Below are 15,229 nucleotides of genomic sequence, written 5' to 3' on the forward strand. Positions count from 1 at the left end.
AATTTGTGGGATGCAGACAAGAGATAGGAATGGAAACATGACCTCGTGCTGATTGACAGAAACGGCCAGAACACAAGAACAACCTAATCTTCAAAGTCTCATTCGTGATATTCGTCCCAAAGCTCAACGTCAATTCTTTTCTCACTTCTATACATGACAGGGACTGATGGTACAGAGATGTTAGATCCGCAAATACGTGCTGCTGTATTACAAGAGATACAAGCTGCTCTTGAACGAGAAGTGGAGAAAGCGTAAATCTACTTGGATTTGTCGAGTGAGATGATGAATGTATAATTGGAGAGATTGGAAAGTATAACGATACGACTGATGCATGACTCTGTACCCTTAGACTGCTACAAAATTTACTTGAAAAAGGTGACAAGATGAGGATCAATGTCTGCATATCAGCATATGTCCTCGACTATGAAACGAGGGTGGAGACGTTCAGTGTAGATGAAGGGTGCAAAAGTGTCAGGTAAGATACAAAACGGGAAAAAGAGGTGATCGTGAACAAGACAGTGAGAAAAGGAGACGTTGCGATACTCACTGACTCCATTCAATCTTACTAATATCAATACCTTCTTGAACCATCTCCCAAAGTGGACTCATCTCCCTTAACCTATTCACAACACCCACTATTCTCGTAATGACCAATTCTATCTCTGCTTCGGTTGTGAATCTTCCAAGGCCGAAACGAAGGGACGAATGTGCCATATCTTCCGCCGCTCCGAGGGCTCGTAATACGTATGAAGGTTCGAGAGAGGCGGATGTACAGGCAGATCCGGAAGAAAGTGCGATGTCCTACTTTGTCAGTTCCGTGTCTTTGAACGATCAAGTATATCCACAAGTCTGAGTGAAGCACTTAAGCAGCCAAAGTGTGAAAATCTGTGATGACACTTTAGAACACAACACAAGTCTCACCCAATCTAGTCGACAACGGTTGATTGGTGGGATTCAGGAGCGATATGACAGAGGAACATTGAGTGGGTAAGGAAAGTATGAACTCACCTTCAAAGCCATAAGTAAAGATTCTCCTTCCACATAGGCAAAAGATAAATTGACACAACCAGGATATCCATTCGGATCCCCATTCCTTACGATATGTTCCACTTGACTTGTTATACCTTCCACTAACCTATCCGATAATTTCTTGATCCTCTCATGATCTCTACCCATTTCTTCCTTTGCCAACCTACAAGCCTCACCCAATCCCACCACAAGTGGAGCAGGTACAGTCCCACTTCTCAACCCTCTTTCCTGTCCACCACCATGTATGAGAGGTTCTAACCGTACTCTAGGTCGACGACGAACATAAGCTGCACCTATACCTTTAGGTCCGTATATCTTATGACCTGATATAGACATTGCGTCTATTCCCATTTCTTCCACATCGATTGGGATTTTACCTACCGCTTGTGCAGCATCGGTGTGGAGAAAAGGTTTTTGTTGTTTGTTTTCTTTTGCCCAAGATTTCAAAGTGTCGGAGATTTCTTTGATAGGTTGAATCACACCTATTTCATTGTTGACTGTCATGATGGAAACGAGGGAGGTGTCCGGGCGTAAAGCAGCGCGAAGTTCTGAAAGGGAGATGAGACCGTTAGGAAGGACAGGGAGATAAGTCACTTCGAATCCTTGTGTTTGAAGATATCGACAGGAGTCAAGTACGCATTTGTGTTCCTATAATTCAGCCCATCAACCAAACTTGTCCTGGTAACCACTCCCCACGTGTGATTGATCAGACATATTTCTGACTCAAGACGCATGCCCTCATAGCAAACAAGTTGTACATTTCATGTGTCCGCAATACTCAACACAGCCAGACTACAAACGAAGCACGGTCCATGACGATCGTCCACATGAGGGAAAGGATTTGGGGGGAGGAGGGGGGGGGGCAAACCCTTATCTACAACTGCGGTAAAATCATCCTAAATTACTCACAGTCTGCGTAGTGATAATATGTTTTCTCTTGGCCTGATGAAACTTCGCAATCCCCTTGATGAGCAAATTATTACTCTCCGTAGCTCCACTTGTAAAAACTATATCTTTACTTTGCGCACCGACCAAAGAAGCTACATGTTGTCGAGCTTCGTCGACCCCACTCTCAGCTTCCCAACCATAAGCGTGAGTTCTAGAATGAGGATTACCGAATTGTTCAGTGAGGAAAGGTAGCATACGATCGAGGACTCGAGGGTCCATTGGTGTGGTAGCTTGCATATCTAGGTATATGGGTCGACCTTCTGATTTCGCATGACCACCGGTTTTTGTGGATACGGGATTGAGTTTGAAACCGAACATTTCTGGGATGAGTTAGGGTTTCCCTTCTATAGATCTTATCTATACTCCAGATTACTTTCGCCATCTCTGCTCATAATTATTGTTCCCCATCCAGGATATTGTGACTCTCTCAATCCTGCTACTACTCTCCTGCAGACTCAAAATGGGGAGAAAGAATTACATGTGGCAGGTATCGTCGATGACCCAAGGGTAAAGAATGAGTGATATCTCCAACGACGATCGATGGAGGAAGAAAGGTACAATATATTCAGTAAAGTTCTATAAGAAGCAGAAAGACATGTAAAAAAAGAGAAGAAGTCACCGAGCAAGGTAAAAGCGAAGAAGAAGACTCACCTTCCCCACTTTCATTTTTTCCCGCCACCGTATCACCCTCATGTCCTTCACCTGGATCCTCTCTGACCTCACCAGGTCCAGTCTGATCGACCATGACATTACTTACACTAGCTCTGATGGGAGACGAAGGAGTAGTGAGGTTTCTATGGTTCATGACGAAGATTGCATTTCGTTTGGATCGGAGTAATGCGCCACTACGCAGAAAAGGTCTGACTGCGTGCATCTTGCGAGTGACGTTGTTGGTATTCTTGCTTGTTGTGTATATAGTCCGAAAGAGCTATGAGAATTGAAAGATGGAGCAGCAGTAGGATAGTAGGGGGAATAAGATGAGGGAGCGATGGAGGGAGGGGAGATGGAAAGATGGGAAGATTGCGAGATCGAGTGCGAGTCTACTACTGATGCCGAAGAACCACGTAAACTATTCGCCACTTTCGGTAATTCCAACTTTTGCTGGTGAATCAATAGAAAATCTATGGATCTAGGGGTACACCATACATCTACCACAACCATCATCCTCAGCATACAACGGCATGTCTCGTACAACTTACACAGAGTGATCCACCATATGATCATAGATGTATACACCACATTGTCCATTTGTCCCCAAGATAACCAACCCTCTCTACACAACTGTCAATGATATCAGATAAGCTTGATTAGATATTCGCCTCCCTCTCAGATTTTCGTCTTCTTTCCTTTACTCTCCTCCACACTGTTCTCAGCATCTTTCACTTTCTCAACATTGCCAACCATTCCAACATTACGCCCAGGAGTCGTACTCTCGCTTCTATCCTTTCTGATCTTCTCGCTCAACGCTGAGGTCGCTGTGGACATGACCTTCGGTGGCATCCCACTAACGTTTGCAGCGTTCAGGACCGTTCTCGCTGGTGTTTGATGAGGTTTGAAACCGCCGGTTTTCATTTTATCGAATCGAGATTGATTCAACGTGATTAACGGGCTTGAAGAAGGCGCGCTACTGGCCAATCGACCGGTCCGCTGATGCGTTTCGATCCCTCGTATAGGTATGGTACCGGACATGTCCGCTTTTGGTCTTAGGTTTAGTTTCGAGCGCCGATAAGCTAGACGCGAGACGGGAGAGGTCATAGGTTTGGGTTGTCGAATAGTACGAGCGAAGAGAGGGACAGAAGTGGGACCAGAGGATGAGCTACCGAGTGATGATGATATAGGGAGTGGGAAAGCCGTGGAGGTAGACAAAGAGTGCAAATGGCGTTTTCGACACCAACACGTGATGAAAAGTACTCTTTTTTGTCGTCTGCAACAGTCAGATAGAACTCGTAAAGACTACATCTGTGTGAAAGACTTACTTGGAGTAGAAGAAGTAATTGGCACTCCATAACAAGGCGCCTTTCGGTCTCTCTCGCACTGTCTCGCCACCTTTTGATTTCGGGGGAGGTGTCGAAAGCACTTTCTCTGCGTTGGCTTGACCACTGGTGGAAGGTTTCCGGATCGTTGGGACAGGAACAGGAACATCATCCATGTCCATAACGATCCCAGCTTGTTCATAGATCTCAGGACCGTCGATATCCACGTCCATTTTCCGATCAATGAGTTCTTCCAGAGGATCCTCTTCCTCTATACCCATCTCACTCTCCTCATCATCATCCTCCAGTAAATGAGGGTCGTATTCCGGCTCAGGGAACCAAGAATATACCTCGCACTCCGCTAGAGGTACGATATCGTTTAAGATCCGGTACAAATCAGAGTTGATCATACCCGGTGGTGGCATCGCGTTCATAGCCGGTGGAGAGGAATGCGAATGACTACCTGGCGTATTGGGAGAGGATCCGAGACGAGGTATGGCACTTGTGATGAGCATCGTGGTGACACAGGAAGCGAGAGTACGTACGGTAGTGCGCCAACCGGTCCGAGGAGACTACCACACAGGTGACCGATGACGGCCGCAGCTGCAGGTTCACGAGTGAAATGGTCCGGTCGAAGAGATGAAAAGTCATGGTCGGGATAAGCGCAATTGAGAGTGGAGACCAATAGAAAATGAACTTTCCTTCATGTCGTCAACTCCAAAGGTCAAATTGGCAAGGGCGAGATGTGACTTACCTAGATTCCTTTTCATCCAAACGACCGAAACACGACATGAGACCAGCTTCACGCATCTCGGGAGAGAATGCCATTCTTTGATGACATCAGCATGTGGGCGTCAGGAGAGACGATCAATCATCTGCCATCACTGACATCGGGGCGGTGAGGCGCGGTGGGGTCCCGAACAAACATGTCAAATGAGTGGCGAGGAGGAGAGAGAAGAAGACCCACATGGCCATTCCATCCTGATCACGTTTATGAACTTTTTCCATGTCTCTGTACGACTTTCTCTGACGTCCACTGAGTTTCTCAGAGTAAGCTTCGAAGCGGGCGTATACTCCCAGTTCGGGAGATGGCTGGTATGTCATGTTCTCGGACAGTCGGGCGAGGGCGGGTTCGTCGAGGAACCGCATAGTGATTCAGGCCGACAGAGGTGTGTCTTGATCTGTACAGTGGAGCAGGGGGTACTAACGAAAAGATGATGATGAGATGTTGAGTTTGAAGGAGAAGAGGGAGAAGTCGCGGCAGAGCAGGCAAATGACAGATGGACAAAGGAGGATACCTTAGGACACAGGATACGACAGATTCGGGTATGTGTATGTAATCTTGAAGTATGTATAGTATATATGGTGTTATAGATATGATAGATGATCGTCCAGATGTACAGCGACCAGTTGTTGTTGTTGATTTGTGATGACCGAACGTGGGTGGTCGTCGACGAGGTAGAGAAAGACAGTGTTTCACTGGGAACCCCCAAGGGGATTACGAGTGATCATTCTGGCTGTCCCACCCTTTGTGGGTTCGGAATGTATGATATATGTCGAGGTCAAACCTAGTAGCGAAGAAAAAAGTAGTTGGGAAAGAGAGATGATGTAGAGACAGAGAGGAGAGAGGAGAGAGATGGGGTAGGGAGGGTACACACCCAAAGTTCCTAATCCAGGGTTTGAAGTAAGTACATCAAGGATAATCCCATTAGTATTTCTAAACCCTGAATTAGAAAACATTTCCTTACTGTAAGTTAGCTTCAACGCGACTGTCCTCACCTTTAAAATCACTCCACCCCGACGTCAACTACTACTTATCCTCACAGCTCTCTAGAAGTACTTAGGTACTTAGGGTAAGTAAAGGAGAGCCGAATGACAGTACAAAATGGACGATTCAATGTCATCTGAATCTCCTGCAGGTCCGTCCCGTCCTACCCCTTTTCCACCGTACCAGACCCCCACAACCGCTGTGGGTTTAGGACTTAACCCTCCTCAACCGTTCCCAACTTCCTTCCCTAGTCCCGGCCCCGTTCACGTTCAACCTATGCAAGGTGATCCTTGGGCCATCCATCGTATTCCTCCTGAACCGCCAACGAGTCCCATTCCCGCTGAGGAGCAACATGGAGAACAAGTTGGGGAAGAGGGAGAGGGAGCGGAGGAAGAAGAAGAAGAGGCGATGTCAGAAGGTAGTTCAGCGGAATATGACCCAGAGACGAATCCTGAAGAATGGGCGAATAGGTTAGATGAGCTAGCTGGAGTCTTAGAAGTAGGTGAAGAAGAGGCCAGGGCGATAAGATGGGGTCCGGCATTAGGACAGGACCGAAATGGTAGGTACACCTTTTACTTGATCTTCCCACCCCACATATCTGTTCCTCACATCTCGTGTCGCAATCTCAATCAATATATCAAGTTCTAGGATATCGAATATGACTACCGACGTGCTTGAGGTGGGGAGCTGAGGTATAGTCCCAGATCTACCACTCGAGGAATTCAAAGCTCTAATCAACCATCATCTCACCACCACCGAATGGCGTTACACTCCAAACCCTACAATGTCATTCGGTACTCGACCTGCATTGCCTATCGAGGCCGTGGATGCGGTTCCGGAGATACATCCAATACGGGTAGTGGGGAGTGAATGGATAGGTGGGGAGGTCGGTGATCCCACCGGACAGTTGTTGGATATACCAATTCCAATTCAAAATACAAGGATATGATGTAGGTGACTTCCGCCTCACACTTCACACTTGCACTCACGTATGATATAAAATTGAGAAAGTGTTAATGAGGAAGATCTGTCATTCACTCTTTGTCCACTATGGTCACGTTGATGTAACCCACATGATAATGACACTGGATCCCCCGCTAGAAGATGTTGATCACCGCCCGCCAGTCTGGACGATCCACAGGATGCTCTATTCGACCCTTGTGACGGACACCGGCACCGGTCGATCTCACGCCGAACACGAGGACGTACCCTTGTCTTGTGTAGTCCGGCAATAAGTGATCCTACCATGCGCAGCGGTGACCCGCATTCAGGCGATACCTTCGAATTCGGACATATGACCGCTTTGGGCCATTTCTGACTCTAATCGCTACTCACGTTTCCGGTGTACTCAATCTGATCCATCAGCCTTGGAAACATGTATAATCCTTCTGACCTTGTCAATTCGCCTCCTCAAGACTCAAGATCGCCACACCTCGGTATAATTCCAAAGGTTATAGAGGGTAAGGAATATGTCCCAACCTAACAATCATCCACCATCTGATCGTCCTCACTTCTTGAAAGTGTACGTGGAAGTAATGGAACGAGATGATTCCATACCCTTCCTTCTTGGACCACCATCTTTGGACGGTGGATCCGGTATCGATGGATCAGATTTTGATTCAGACATTTCTTTCGCCCTCACCTCTCCATCAACCTCTTCTCCAACTTCTACACAAGAACACAAAACCTCCTCTTCCATTCCCACTCTCATCTCATCCATCGACGTCTCTCACTCCCCCTCTTTTTCTTCTACCCCCACTTCGACGGACACGGATACCATTACCCAATCTCCATCACAGCCACCTGATGCGATCGTGAATACATCTCCTATTCAACCTTCTTCCATCAGATTTCTCGTCCCTATCTTCCTCTTGTTCATCATAACGGTAGGAGTATGTATTTACCGCAAGATCCGCGTTATACGAATGCGTCGTATAGATCGACAATCACGTTCCTCAATACCTTCTCCAAGTAAAGAAAAAGGTCCTTCAACTCCTGATAATATCTGGGGAAAAAACGGAGGATGGAAAGAAATCAAAGATGATAATCCTTGGGATGGAGCTTCAGATGACGAGATGGTATATGAGGAGAAAGTTGGATATGTATCTATCAACAATGGAGAGATGGAATATATTCCAGAGTTGACCAAAGGGTATGAAAAGGGAATCGAAGATATTGGTGGGGTTGTTTCTGCTGGGAATTTAGGTTGGGGTTGGAGAGATACTTTTCGTTCTGCTCGAGGAAAAGAAAGACAAAATTTGTCTAATCAAGATGATCAAGATGTTGAAAGGGAAGAAGGGATAAAGGATAAAGTTCGATTAATAAGACTTGTCAAACCGAGAACAACACCTCAAGAACAATATTCTTTAGATGGTACATTACTCGATACGCCTAATCAGATTAATCCTCTCAATCCTCTTATGCCACCAACGGGATCATTAAGAAGGTTAAGAGAACGTATATTGTCATGGACTACAAGAAAACCTATCACCAATATCGCCTCAAATCTAATTCCTTCCGATCCAACTTCAAATGATCATGTCAACTCAGTCAATCTAGATGATGGTAATATCATATGCGGACAAGGAGAAGATAGTTTGGATGGGAAATTAGAAAGAAACAAATCTCCAAATAAACGTCGTCAGATGAGACATGTGCCACCAGAAGCACCAGAATGGATTCGACCAAGAATGGTTTCTCCACCTTCAACATCCGTTTTGAGTCCACCTATGCAACCTCATCTTTTCTTCGCCACCAATTTAGACCCCAGGATGGGATCGACGTACACTCCTCCACAGGGGAGTGATAGTGAGAGCGAATATTCTATGCCATCAATGCAAGGGACACCTGTTCCTGAACAAGGAATTGATGGGTATACTCCCACACCGGGGAGGGTGACGAGGAAACGGTCAGAGAAGGAAGGGAAGAATGGGGTGGAGAGGGGATTGTCAAAGGTTTCCAAAACGTCCAGGGGGTCGAGGATTGAAAAACGAGAAAAGAGTACGAGAAGGAGAGAAAAAGAGATTACGGGAAGTAAGTTCAAGGAGAGGATGGGTAATGAAAAGGAAGGACAGGAAAGAAGGGGAGGAATTGAAGATGGAGAAATTGTAGGGAAAGAAAGAAGAGGATCAAAAAAAGAAAAGAGAGAGAAAAGTTTGAAAAGATCAGGACGAACGGACAGTCAGAAAACTTCCGGGAGGGAACGAAGAGAAAGTAAGAAAGATCAGAAGGAAGATCAGGTGAGGGATGAAGTAGCTGGGATATTACGTGCCAGTTGGACGGATAGAGCTCTGGCTAGTCCTCAAGCGACCGAAGTGACGAAGTTGAACTTGGGAGCTTTGCGCGGTCAGAGTCTTGATGCTGCTGCTCACTTGGATCTTGTGGGGGGAGATGGAGATGAAGACAATGTCCAGAGGAACGAGGGTTCATTCGAGGAAGGTGACAGAGGGGAATCGGTCAGTAGTGAAAGAGGTGATGGAATTCAGCAGCGATTGGGGTTGTAGGGACATTAGCTACGATTTTTCGGCGTAATTTTTTGGGTGGGTATGGAGTCATCAATAGTCGTTTGTTCAAAAGTTGACATGAACAACGGGTATACGCCAGTCAGATGAAATTTGTGAGCCGGACTTTTAGGTCAGAGATGTGCATATTATCGATATAACGAGACTGGAGATTACCCAGCAGGTCCCACTTCTTTCCTCTATTGGTCGAAACGACACGGAAGGTCAAACGAGAGTCTTGAAAAATGACCAAGCACCAGCAGCGGCAGTCATGAGACCTGCTCCTACCATAGCTGGTCGTACGCCGGCTGTAAGTCAGTTTTTGTACAAGTGTAAACTTCAGACGGAACATCGAGCAAAGTATCAGTAGTGTTTGAATCTGGACAAGGATGAGTTACCGAAGGAAGAATGTTAAGCACTGGACAACGGATAGGCTTAATAAAGAGGGGAGATTTGCAACGGGAGGGGAACGGTCGACAATTAGAGATCCAAACTCACCAGTGGCTTTGTATATCCCCCCTGATAGAGCGGCAGCACCGAGAGCATTGAAAACGTCGTGTTTGCCCCTGATGGCGTCCAGAGATGAGTTCGATAGATTATAAAAGATAGCTTGGATGTCAATACTGTTTCTCCTTCTCGATATTCCCTATTTGTAACAGGTTTCGATGGTGGTTTGAATTATATGAGTACATTGTCACACTGTCACCTAACCTCGATTAAGACTCGTGTGACCGAGGTACTATCGAATTGAAGTGCATATCGGATTGAAGAGGAAAGATGACTCACCTAAAACGCCTAAAGAATTACCCATAAAACTACCTCGTCTAGTACATCCATTCAAAACACTATTCAACCTCAACTTGAATGACGGTTTATTACCCAACGGTCTTACCAACCCTTCTCTAAAACCCCACATTCCACCTAAAGCTAAACCTGAAAGATAGGTAGTACCCGTTCCTACACATAAATCGTCCGTCCATCCTCTACTTGGAAGCACTGAAATACCTCCTCCTAAATCTTGAAGTTTGTCTTCTTCGAGTGTGAGGAAATCGAGGTTATCCCCTAGTTCAGCGAGGGGATGAAGTTTTTTAGGATCGAAAGCTGAAGCTGTGGTGAGAGTTCCGAGTGCGGTAGGTACTTCAATGGTAGTATCGGATGAATGAGTGTTCGAATTGTTGGTTGATGTCGTAGATGGAGCGGAAGTGGAAGGATGAGAGAAAGAGGTGGAAGCGAAAAGATCTGATGAGGGTGATTCATTGGAAGAAGGTTGTGAGGAAGATTGTCCTCCGAAAAGAGAAGAGAAGATCATATCGAATCAGACGAGCTGAATGAGCGCTACTATGGTCGCTCCTATATGCTATGGTGCGCTGGTATGCGAGGTGAGATAGTAAGGCTGCAGGCTGATGGCTTTGGGCAAAAGAAAGATCTTTTTCCTCTTTTTTCGATGATTGGCGGCAAAAAAGCGGAATCAAATTTCACCGAGAGGATTTGAGAATTTCTTACAGCTCTCTCCTCCCCCCGTCTTGTCTCTCTCTCCATACATACATGCACTACCATGGTAGAACTCAACACTTACAAAGAGTCAAATGATGCTGGTCCTTCCACACCTAAATCACCAAAGTTAAAGAAACAAAAGCGAAAAGCGGTCAAGGAAGATATACCTGTCGCGAAGATACCCCGCATCACCTCTCCTGTCGGATCACAAGATGAACCCATGACGGGGTCAGCTAGTGACAAAGACCCCATGGAGACGCTTGAAGAGGTCGATCCTATGGCCGCATTGGATAACCAGGATCAAGAAGGAAAGAAGGGAGAAGAGGGTATCAAGGAAGAGGAAGCAGCAGTGGGACCTTTGCCCGTCACGGCAGATGAATTTGAGCAAGAGGCCGAGAGAGAGATAGAGGCGAGCAAAGGGTTGGATGGAGTGGCGGTTGACGAGGGTAAGATGAAACTTGTTCACCAAGTCCGACATCAGGTGAGTCTCCAACGTTACCTTTACATCATGAAGAGAGGGCTGATCATGTAGGTCGCCGTGCCTCCCGACTATCCTTACATTCCTATCGCTCAACACAAACGACTCGATCCTCCTGCTAGGACGTACAAATTCGAGCTTGACCCTTTCCAATTCGTCGCTACTTCTTGTATTGAACGTAATGAGAGTGTACTGGTTTCTGCACATACATCTGCGGGGAAAACCGTGGTAGCTGAGTTTGCCATTGCAACGTGTTTGAAAGAAGGACGAAGAGTGGTTTATACATCCCCCATAAAAGTGAGCACTCATTCACTGGGATATGCGTCTTCTCTCTCTTGGTGGCTGATGAATAGGCTTTATCAAACCAGAAATATCGAGAGTTTCTCGAAATTTTCACCGATGTCGGATTGATGACTGGTGATGTGACAATCAACCCTACTGCTTCTTGTCTAGTCATGACCACTGAAATCTTGAGAAGCATGCTTTATCGTGGATCGGAAGTGATGCGAGAGGTTGCTTGGGTAGTTTTTGATGAAGTCCATTACATGCGCGATAAAGGTTCTCCTTTCACTTCTCTTTTTCTGTAAGCTAGCTGACATGAATAGAGAGAGGAGTTGTATGGGAAGAAACCATAATTCTCTTGCCTCACACCGTTCGATATGTTTTCTTATCAGCTACCATCCCCAACTCTATGGAGTTTGCCGAATGGATTTGTCAAACTCATCAACAACCATGTCATGTCGTATATACCGACTTCCGACCTACTCCTCTCCAACATTACCTATTCCCTGCCGGATCAGAAGGTATCTATCTTGTGGTGGACGAACGGTCCAATTTTCGTGAAGATAATTTCCAAAAAGCCATGGCCGCACTGGCTGCAGGTCAAGGAGAAGATTCAGCCGATCCAAATGCTGGAAAAGGTCGTAAAGGTCAAAAGACTCGTAAAGGTGGTGCGTTGAAAGAAAAATCAGATATTTACAAAATCGTCAGACTCATCATGACCCGTTCGTTAAACCCTGTCATCATTTTCGCTTTTTCAAAGCGTGAATGTGAGGCTTTGGCATTACAAATGAGTAAACTTGAATTCAACACGGAGGATGAATCTACTACAGTGGGTCAAGTGTTCGAAAATGCCATAGGAGGGTTATCGGAAGATGATCGCAAGTTACCACAAATCGAAGCATTGTTACCTTTGCTCAAAAGGGGTATAGGGATACATCATGGAGGTTTATTACCTATATTGAAGGAAGTCATCGAGATTTTGTTCCAGGAGGGATTGATCAAATGTTTGTTTGCCACGGAAACTTTTTCAATTGGATTGAACATGCCGGCCAAGACGGTTGTTTTCACTTCGGTACGCAAGTTTGACGGGAAGGACTTTCGAAATTTATCAGGAGGGGTGAGTACCTTTCACATACTATTTCTTGTCTCATTCTCCACAGTCCTGACATGTCCGACGGGCAGTCGTCATGTGCTAGGAGACAGGGGCGTGATATCTATTGACACAAAAGGAATACATTCAAATGTCCGGTCGAGCAGGTCGTCGAGGTCTGGATGCAAGGGGAATAGTCATCATGATGTGTGACGAGAAACTCGAGCCTGATATCGCTAAAAGTATGGTCAAAGGTCAAGCAGATCGACTAGATTCGGCTTTCCACTTGGGATACAATATGATCATCAACCTTATGAGAGTGGAAGGTGTCAGTCCGGAGTATATGCTAGAGAGGTGCTTCTACCAATTTCAGAATTCGAAGAGTGTACCTGTGCTCGAAGCGCGTGAGTGGGCGTGTCTGTCTGTCCTGCCCTCCTTCCAACTCTTCCACCGGGAATGCATATTCCTCAACATGCCTGCTGTCTTATATGGGAAGATTTGGCTCCCCAGCCGCTGAAGACATTTAAACACTTTCTCGGTGGTCGGTCATCCAAGCAAAATTATCTGAATACAAGAGTAGTGCTGATTGGTAGAACTCAAAAAAGCCATAGCTGAACGTGACTCCATCAAGATTGAACAAGAAGAATCGATCAAAGATTACTATGACCTCCGATCCCTTTTATCTGACAAAGGTGCCGACTTCCAATCCGTCATCACCCATCCCTCTTATTCTCTCCCCTTTCTACAATCCGGCCGTCTCATCGAGGTCCGGGATGGGGATAAAGACTTCGGTTGGGGTGTAGTGGTAGCATATAACAAAGTAACCCCTCCCAAAGGTCGTCCGCCTGTCATTACCGAGAATGATCCTCCTCAAAAGGGATACATCGTTGACGTCCTTATAAAAATTGCTTCTGATTCTACCATACCGCGAGATCGATCAGGGGCAAGTATACTTCCTCCTCCCAAAAATGATCCTGGTGTCGTAGCCATAATCAGCGTATTATTGAGTACCGTACAATCTATCAGTCAATTCCGAATCAATTTACCAAAAATGCTCAAGGGACAAGAAGAGAAAAACGTAGCGTTCAAAGCTGTCAATGAGATTCTGAGAAGAATGCCAGATGGTCCAACTTTATTGGATCCTATAAAAAATATGGGAATACAAGATAAATCTTTCAAAGATCTTGTCAAGGTAATTTTATCTTTCTCTTACTTATTGTAAAAGAGGTCAATTGACAAATAGCAAATTTCTTTACTTGAACAGAAGATTCAATCATTGGAAATCACATCTTCTCCATTATTACCACAATTATACGATGCGTATTCTCGTAAACAACGAGTATCAGAAGAAATCAGAACTTTGAAAAGAAGGATCAACGGGGTTCATGATGTTTTACAGTTGGAAGAATTGAAAGCAAGAAAAAGAGTTTTGAGAAGATTAGGTTTTACGACTCATGATGATGTTGTGGAAATGAAAGGTCGTGTGGCTTGTGAGATTAGTACGGGAGATGAACTTATGTTAACTGAGATGATGTTTGGTGGGGTTTTCAATCCGTTAAGTCCTGAACAATGTGCTGGGTTGTTGAGTTGTTTCGTCTTTCAAGAGAAGGTGAGTTGTATTTTGTCCTCTTGTTCTTTTGCTTACCCTTCTTCACATTGTTGATGTTCACCCTTCTCCTCTTTCCTATCCATCTCCCTTCTCTTTTTACCTTCCTGTCTACGATCTTGCCGCATACATCGTCCGAACTCAGTGCGCTGCGTTGGCGACAAGGTTCTCGTCAATGAAACGTCATCCAAACTGAGGTAATCTGTGGGATAAGATGCTAGACGCGAAAGTAATGAAGGCTGACCTACATAGTCAGAGGCGAAAGTCCGTCTAAAAGAAGATTTAGCAGCACCCCTCAGAGTTTTACAAGAGACAGCTAGACGTATCGCCAAAGTATCAAACGAATCGGGTATAGCATTGGTGGAGGATGAATATGTTCAGGGTTTTAAAGTGGAGATGATGGATGCTGTTTTACAATGGTGTAAAGGTGCTAAATTCGCAGAGATTTGTAAGGTGTGTTTGTCATTTGTTTTACTCCCTTTTGTCAATCTCTATTCCCAATCTTCCCTCTACTACCTCTTCAATCCCGGATCGTCTTTCACTTGGTTTATCGCCTTTTGCACCCGTCTTGCGTCTTGATGCCTCAGATAAATCATCTTTTACCAGTATCTCACCTTCCTTCCTTTTTCCTCTTCCTTACCTCTCAGACCTTCTCCTATTGCGGAGCTGGAAGAATATGATGATGTATGTATGCTGACATTCAAGCTCACAGATATCTTTGAAGGTTCCATCATTCGATGTTTCCGTCGTTTGCAAGAGCTTCTTCGTCAGATGGGTCAAGCTGCACATGCCATAGGTAATACAGAGCTTGAAGAAAAGTTCGGTGCGAGTTTACAAATGCTCGAAAGGCCCAATACGGTTGTGTTCAATCCATCGTATGTCATAATTTCTTGTCTCTCATCCTTTCTTCCATTTTCTAGACTTCATTCATATTGTCAATCCCACATCTCACATTCCATCGGATTGATCTATTTACAGTTAAGTCTGATTGCCGTTGATAGTCACTTACGATCAGTTTGTACTTGTAATCACCTCTATCACATGAATGCAAATGCATATAG

General features: G+C 45.3%; 6 protein-coding genes across 6 annotated transcripts; 3 read left to right on the forward strand and 3 right to left on the reverse strand.

Moving 5' to 3' along the window:
- Window positions 1-312: 312 nt before the first annotated feature.
- TREMEDRAFT_71857 (uncharacterized protein) lies at window positions 313-2,927 on the reverse strand. The gene is made up of 5 exons (XM_007005491.1): window positions 2,629-2,927; window positions 1,939-2,297; window positions 1,009-1,677; window positions 548-801; window positions 313-397 (listed from the first exon to the last, which is right to left on the reverse strand). The coding sequence occupies exons 1-5, from the start codon at window positions 2,849-2,851 to the stop codon at window positions 391-393; spliced, it is 1,512 nt and encodes a 503-aa protein (XP_007005553.1). The 5' UTR covers window positions 2,852-2,927; the 3' UTR covers window positions 313-390.
- Window positions 2,928-3,106: 179 nt separating this feature from the next.
- On the reverse strand, window positions 3,107-5,099 carry TREMEDRAFT_71858 (uncharacterized protein; the record flags this gene model as incomplete). Its single annotated transcript, XM_007005492.1, has 4 exons — window positions 3,107-3,901; window positions 3,954-4,451; window positions 4,496-4,651; window positions 4,840-5,099. 4 exons carry the CDS (start codon window positions 5,097-5,099, stop codon window positions 3,304-3,306), a joined length of 1,512 nt encoding a protein of 503 aa, XP_007005554.1. The 3' UTR covers window positions 3,107-3,303.
- A 687-nt stretch (window positions 5,100-5,786) lies between these two features.
- Window positions 5,787-6,512, forward strand: TREMEDRAFT_57164 (uncharacterized protein; the record flags this gene model as incomplete). The annotated part of the gene is made up of 2 exons (XM_007005320.1): window positions 5,787-6,277; window positions 6,417-6,512. Coding segments are annotated over exons 1-2 (538 nt in total), but the record flags the coding sequence as incomplete, so codon positions are not given.
- Window positions 6,513-7,187: 675 nt separating this feature from the next.
- Window positions 7,188-9,221, forward strand: TREMEDRAFT_63090 (uncharacterized protein; the record flags this gene model as incomplete). The annotated part of the gene is made up of 2 exons (XM_007005375.1): window positions 7,188-8,751; window positions 8,887-9,221. 2 exons carry the CDS (start codon window positions 7,188-7,190, stop codon window positions 9,219-9,221), a joined length of 1,899 nt encoding a protein of 632 aa, XP_007005437.1.
- A 234-nt stretch (window positions 9,222-9,455) lies between these two features.
- On the reverse strand, window positions 9,456-10,323 carry TREMEDRAFT_23453 (uncharacterized protein; the record flags this gene model as incomplete). Its single annotated transcript, XM_007005209.1, has 3 exons — window positions 9,456-9,526; window positions 9,717-9,827; window positions 10,005-10,323. Coding segments are annotated over 3 exons (501 nt in total), but the record flags the coding sequence as incomplete, so codon positions are not given.
- A 450-nt stretch (window positions 10,324-10,773) lies between these two features.
- On the forward strand, window positions 10,774-15,196 carry TREMEDRAFT_63092 (uncharacterized protein; the record flags this gene model as incomplete). Its single annotated transcript, XM_007005376.1, has 10 exons — window positions 10,774-11,193; window positions 11,245-11,487; window positions 11,544-11,748; window positions 11,796-12,589; window positions 12,702-12,966; window positions 13,156-13,754; window positions 13,806-14,171; window positions 14,421-14,621; window positions 14,874-15,043; window positions 15,184-15,196. 10 exons carry the CDS (start codon window positions 10,774-10,776, stop codon window positions 15,194-15,196), a joined length of 3,276 nt encoding a protein of 1,091 aa, XP_007005438.1.
- Between the last annotated feature and the right edge of the window lie 33 nt (window positions 15,197-15,229).

The sequence above is a fragment of the Tremella mesenterica genome, assembly GCF_000271645.1.
Source record: "Tremella mesenterica DSM 1558 unplaced genomic scaffold TREMEscaffold_7, whole genome shotgun sequence".
Lineage (NCBI taxonomy): Eukaryota > Fungi > Basidiomycota > Tremellomycetes > Tremellales > Tremellaceae > Tremella > Tremella mesenterica.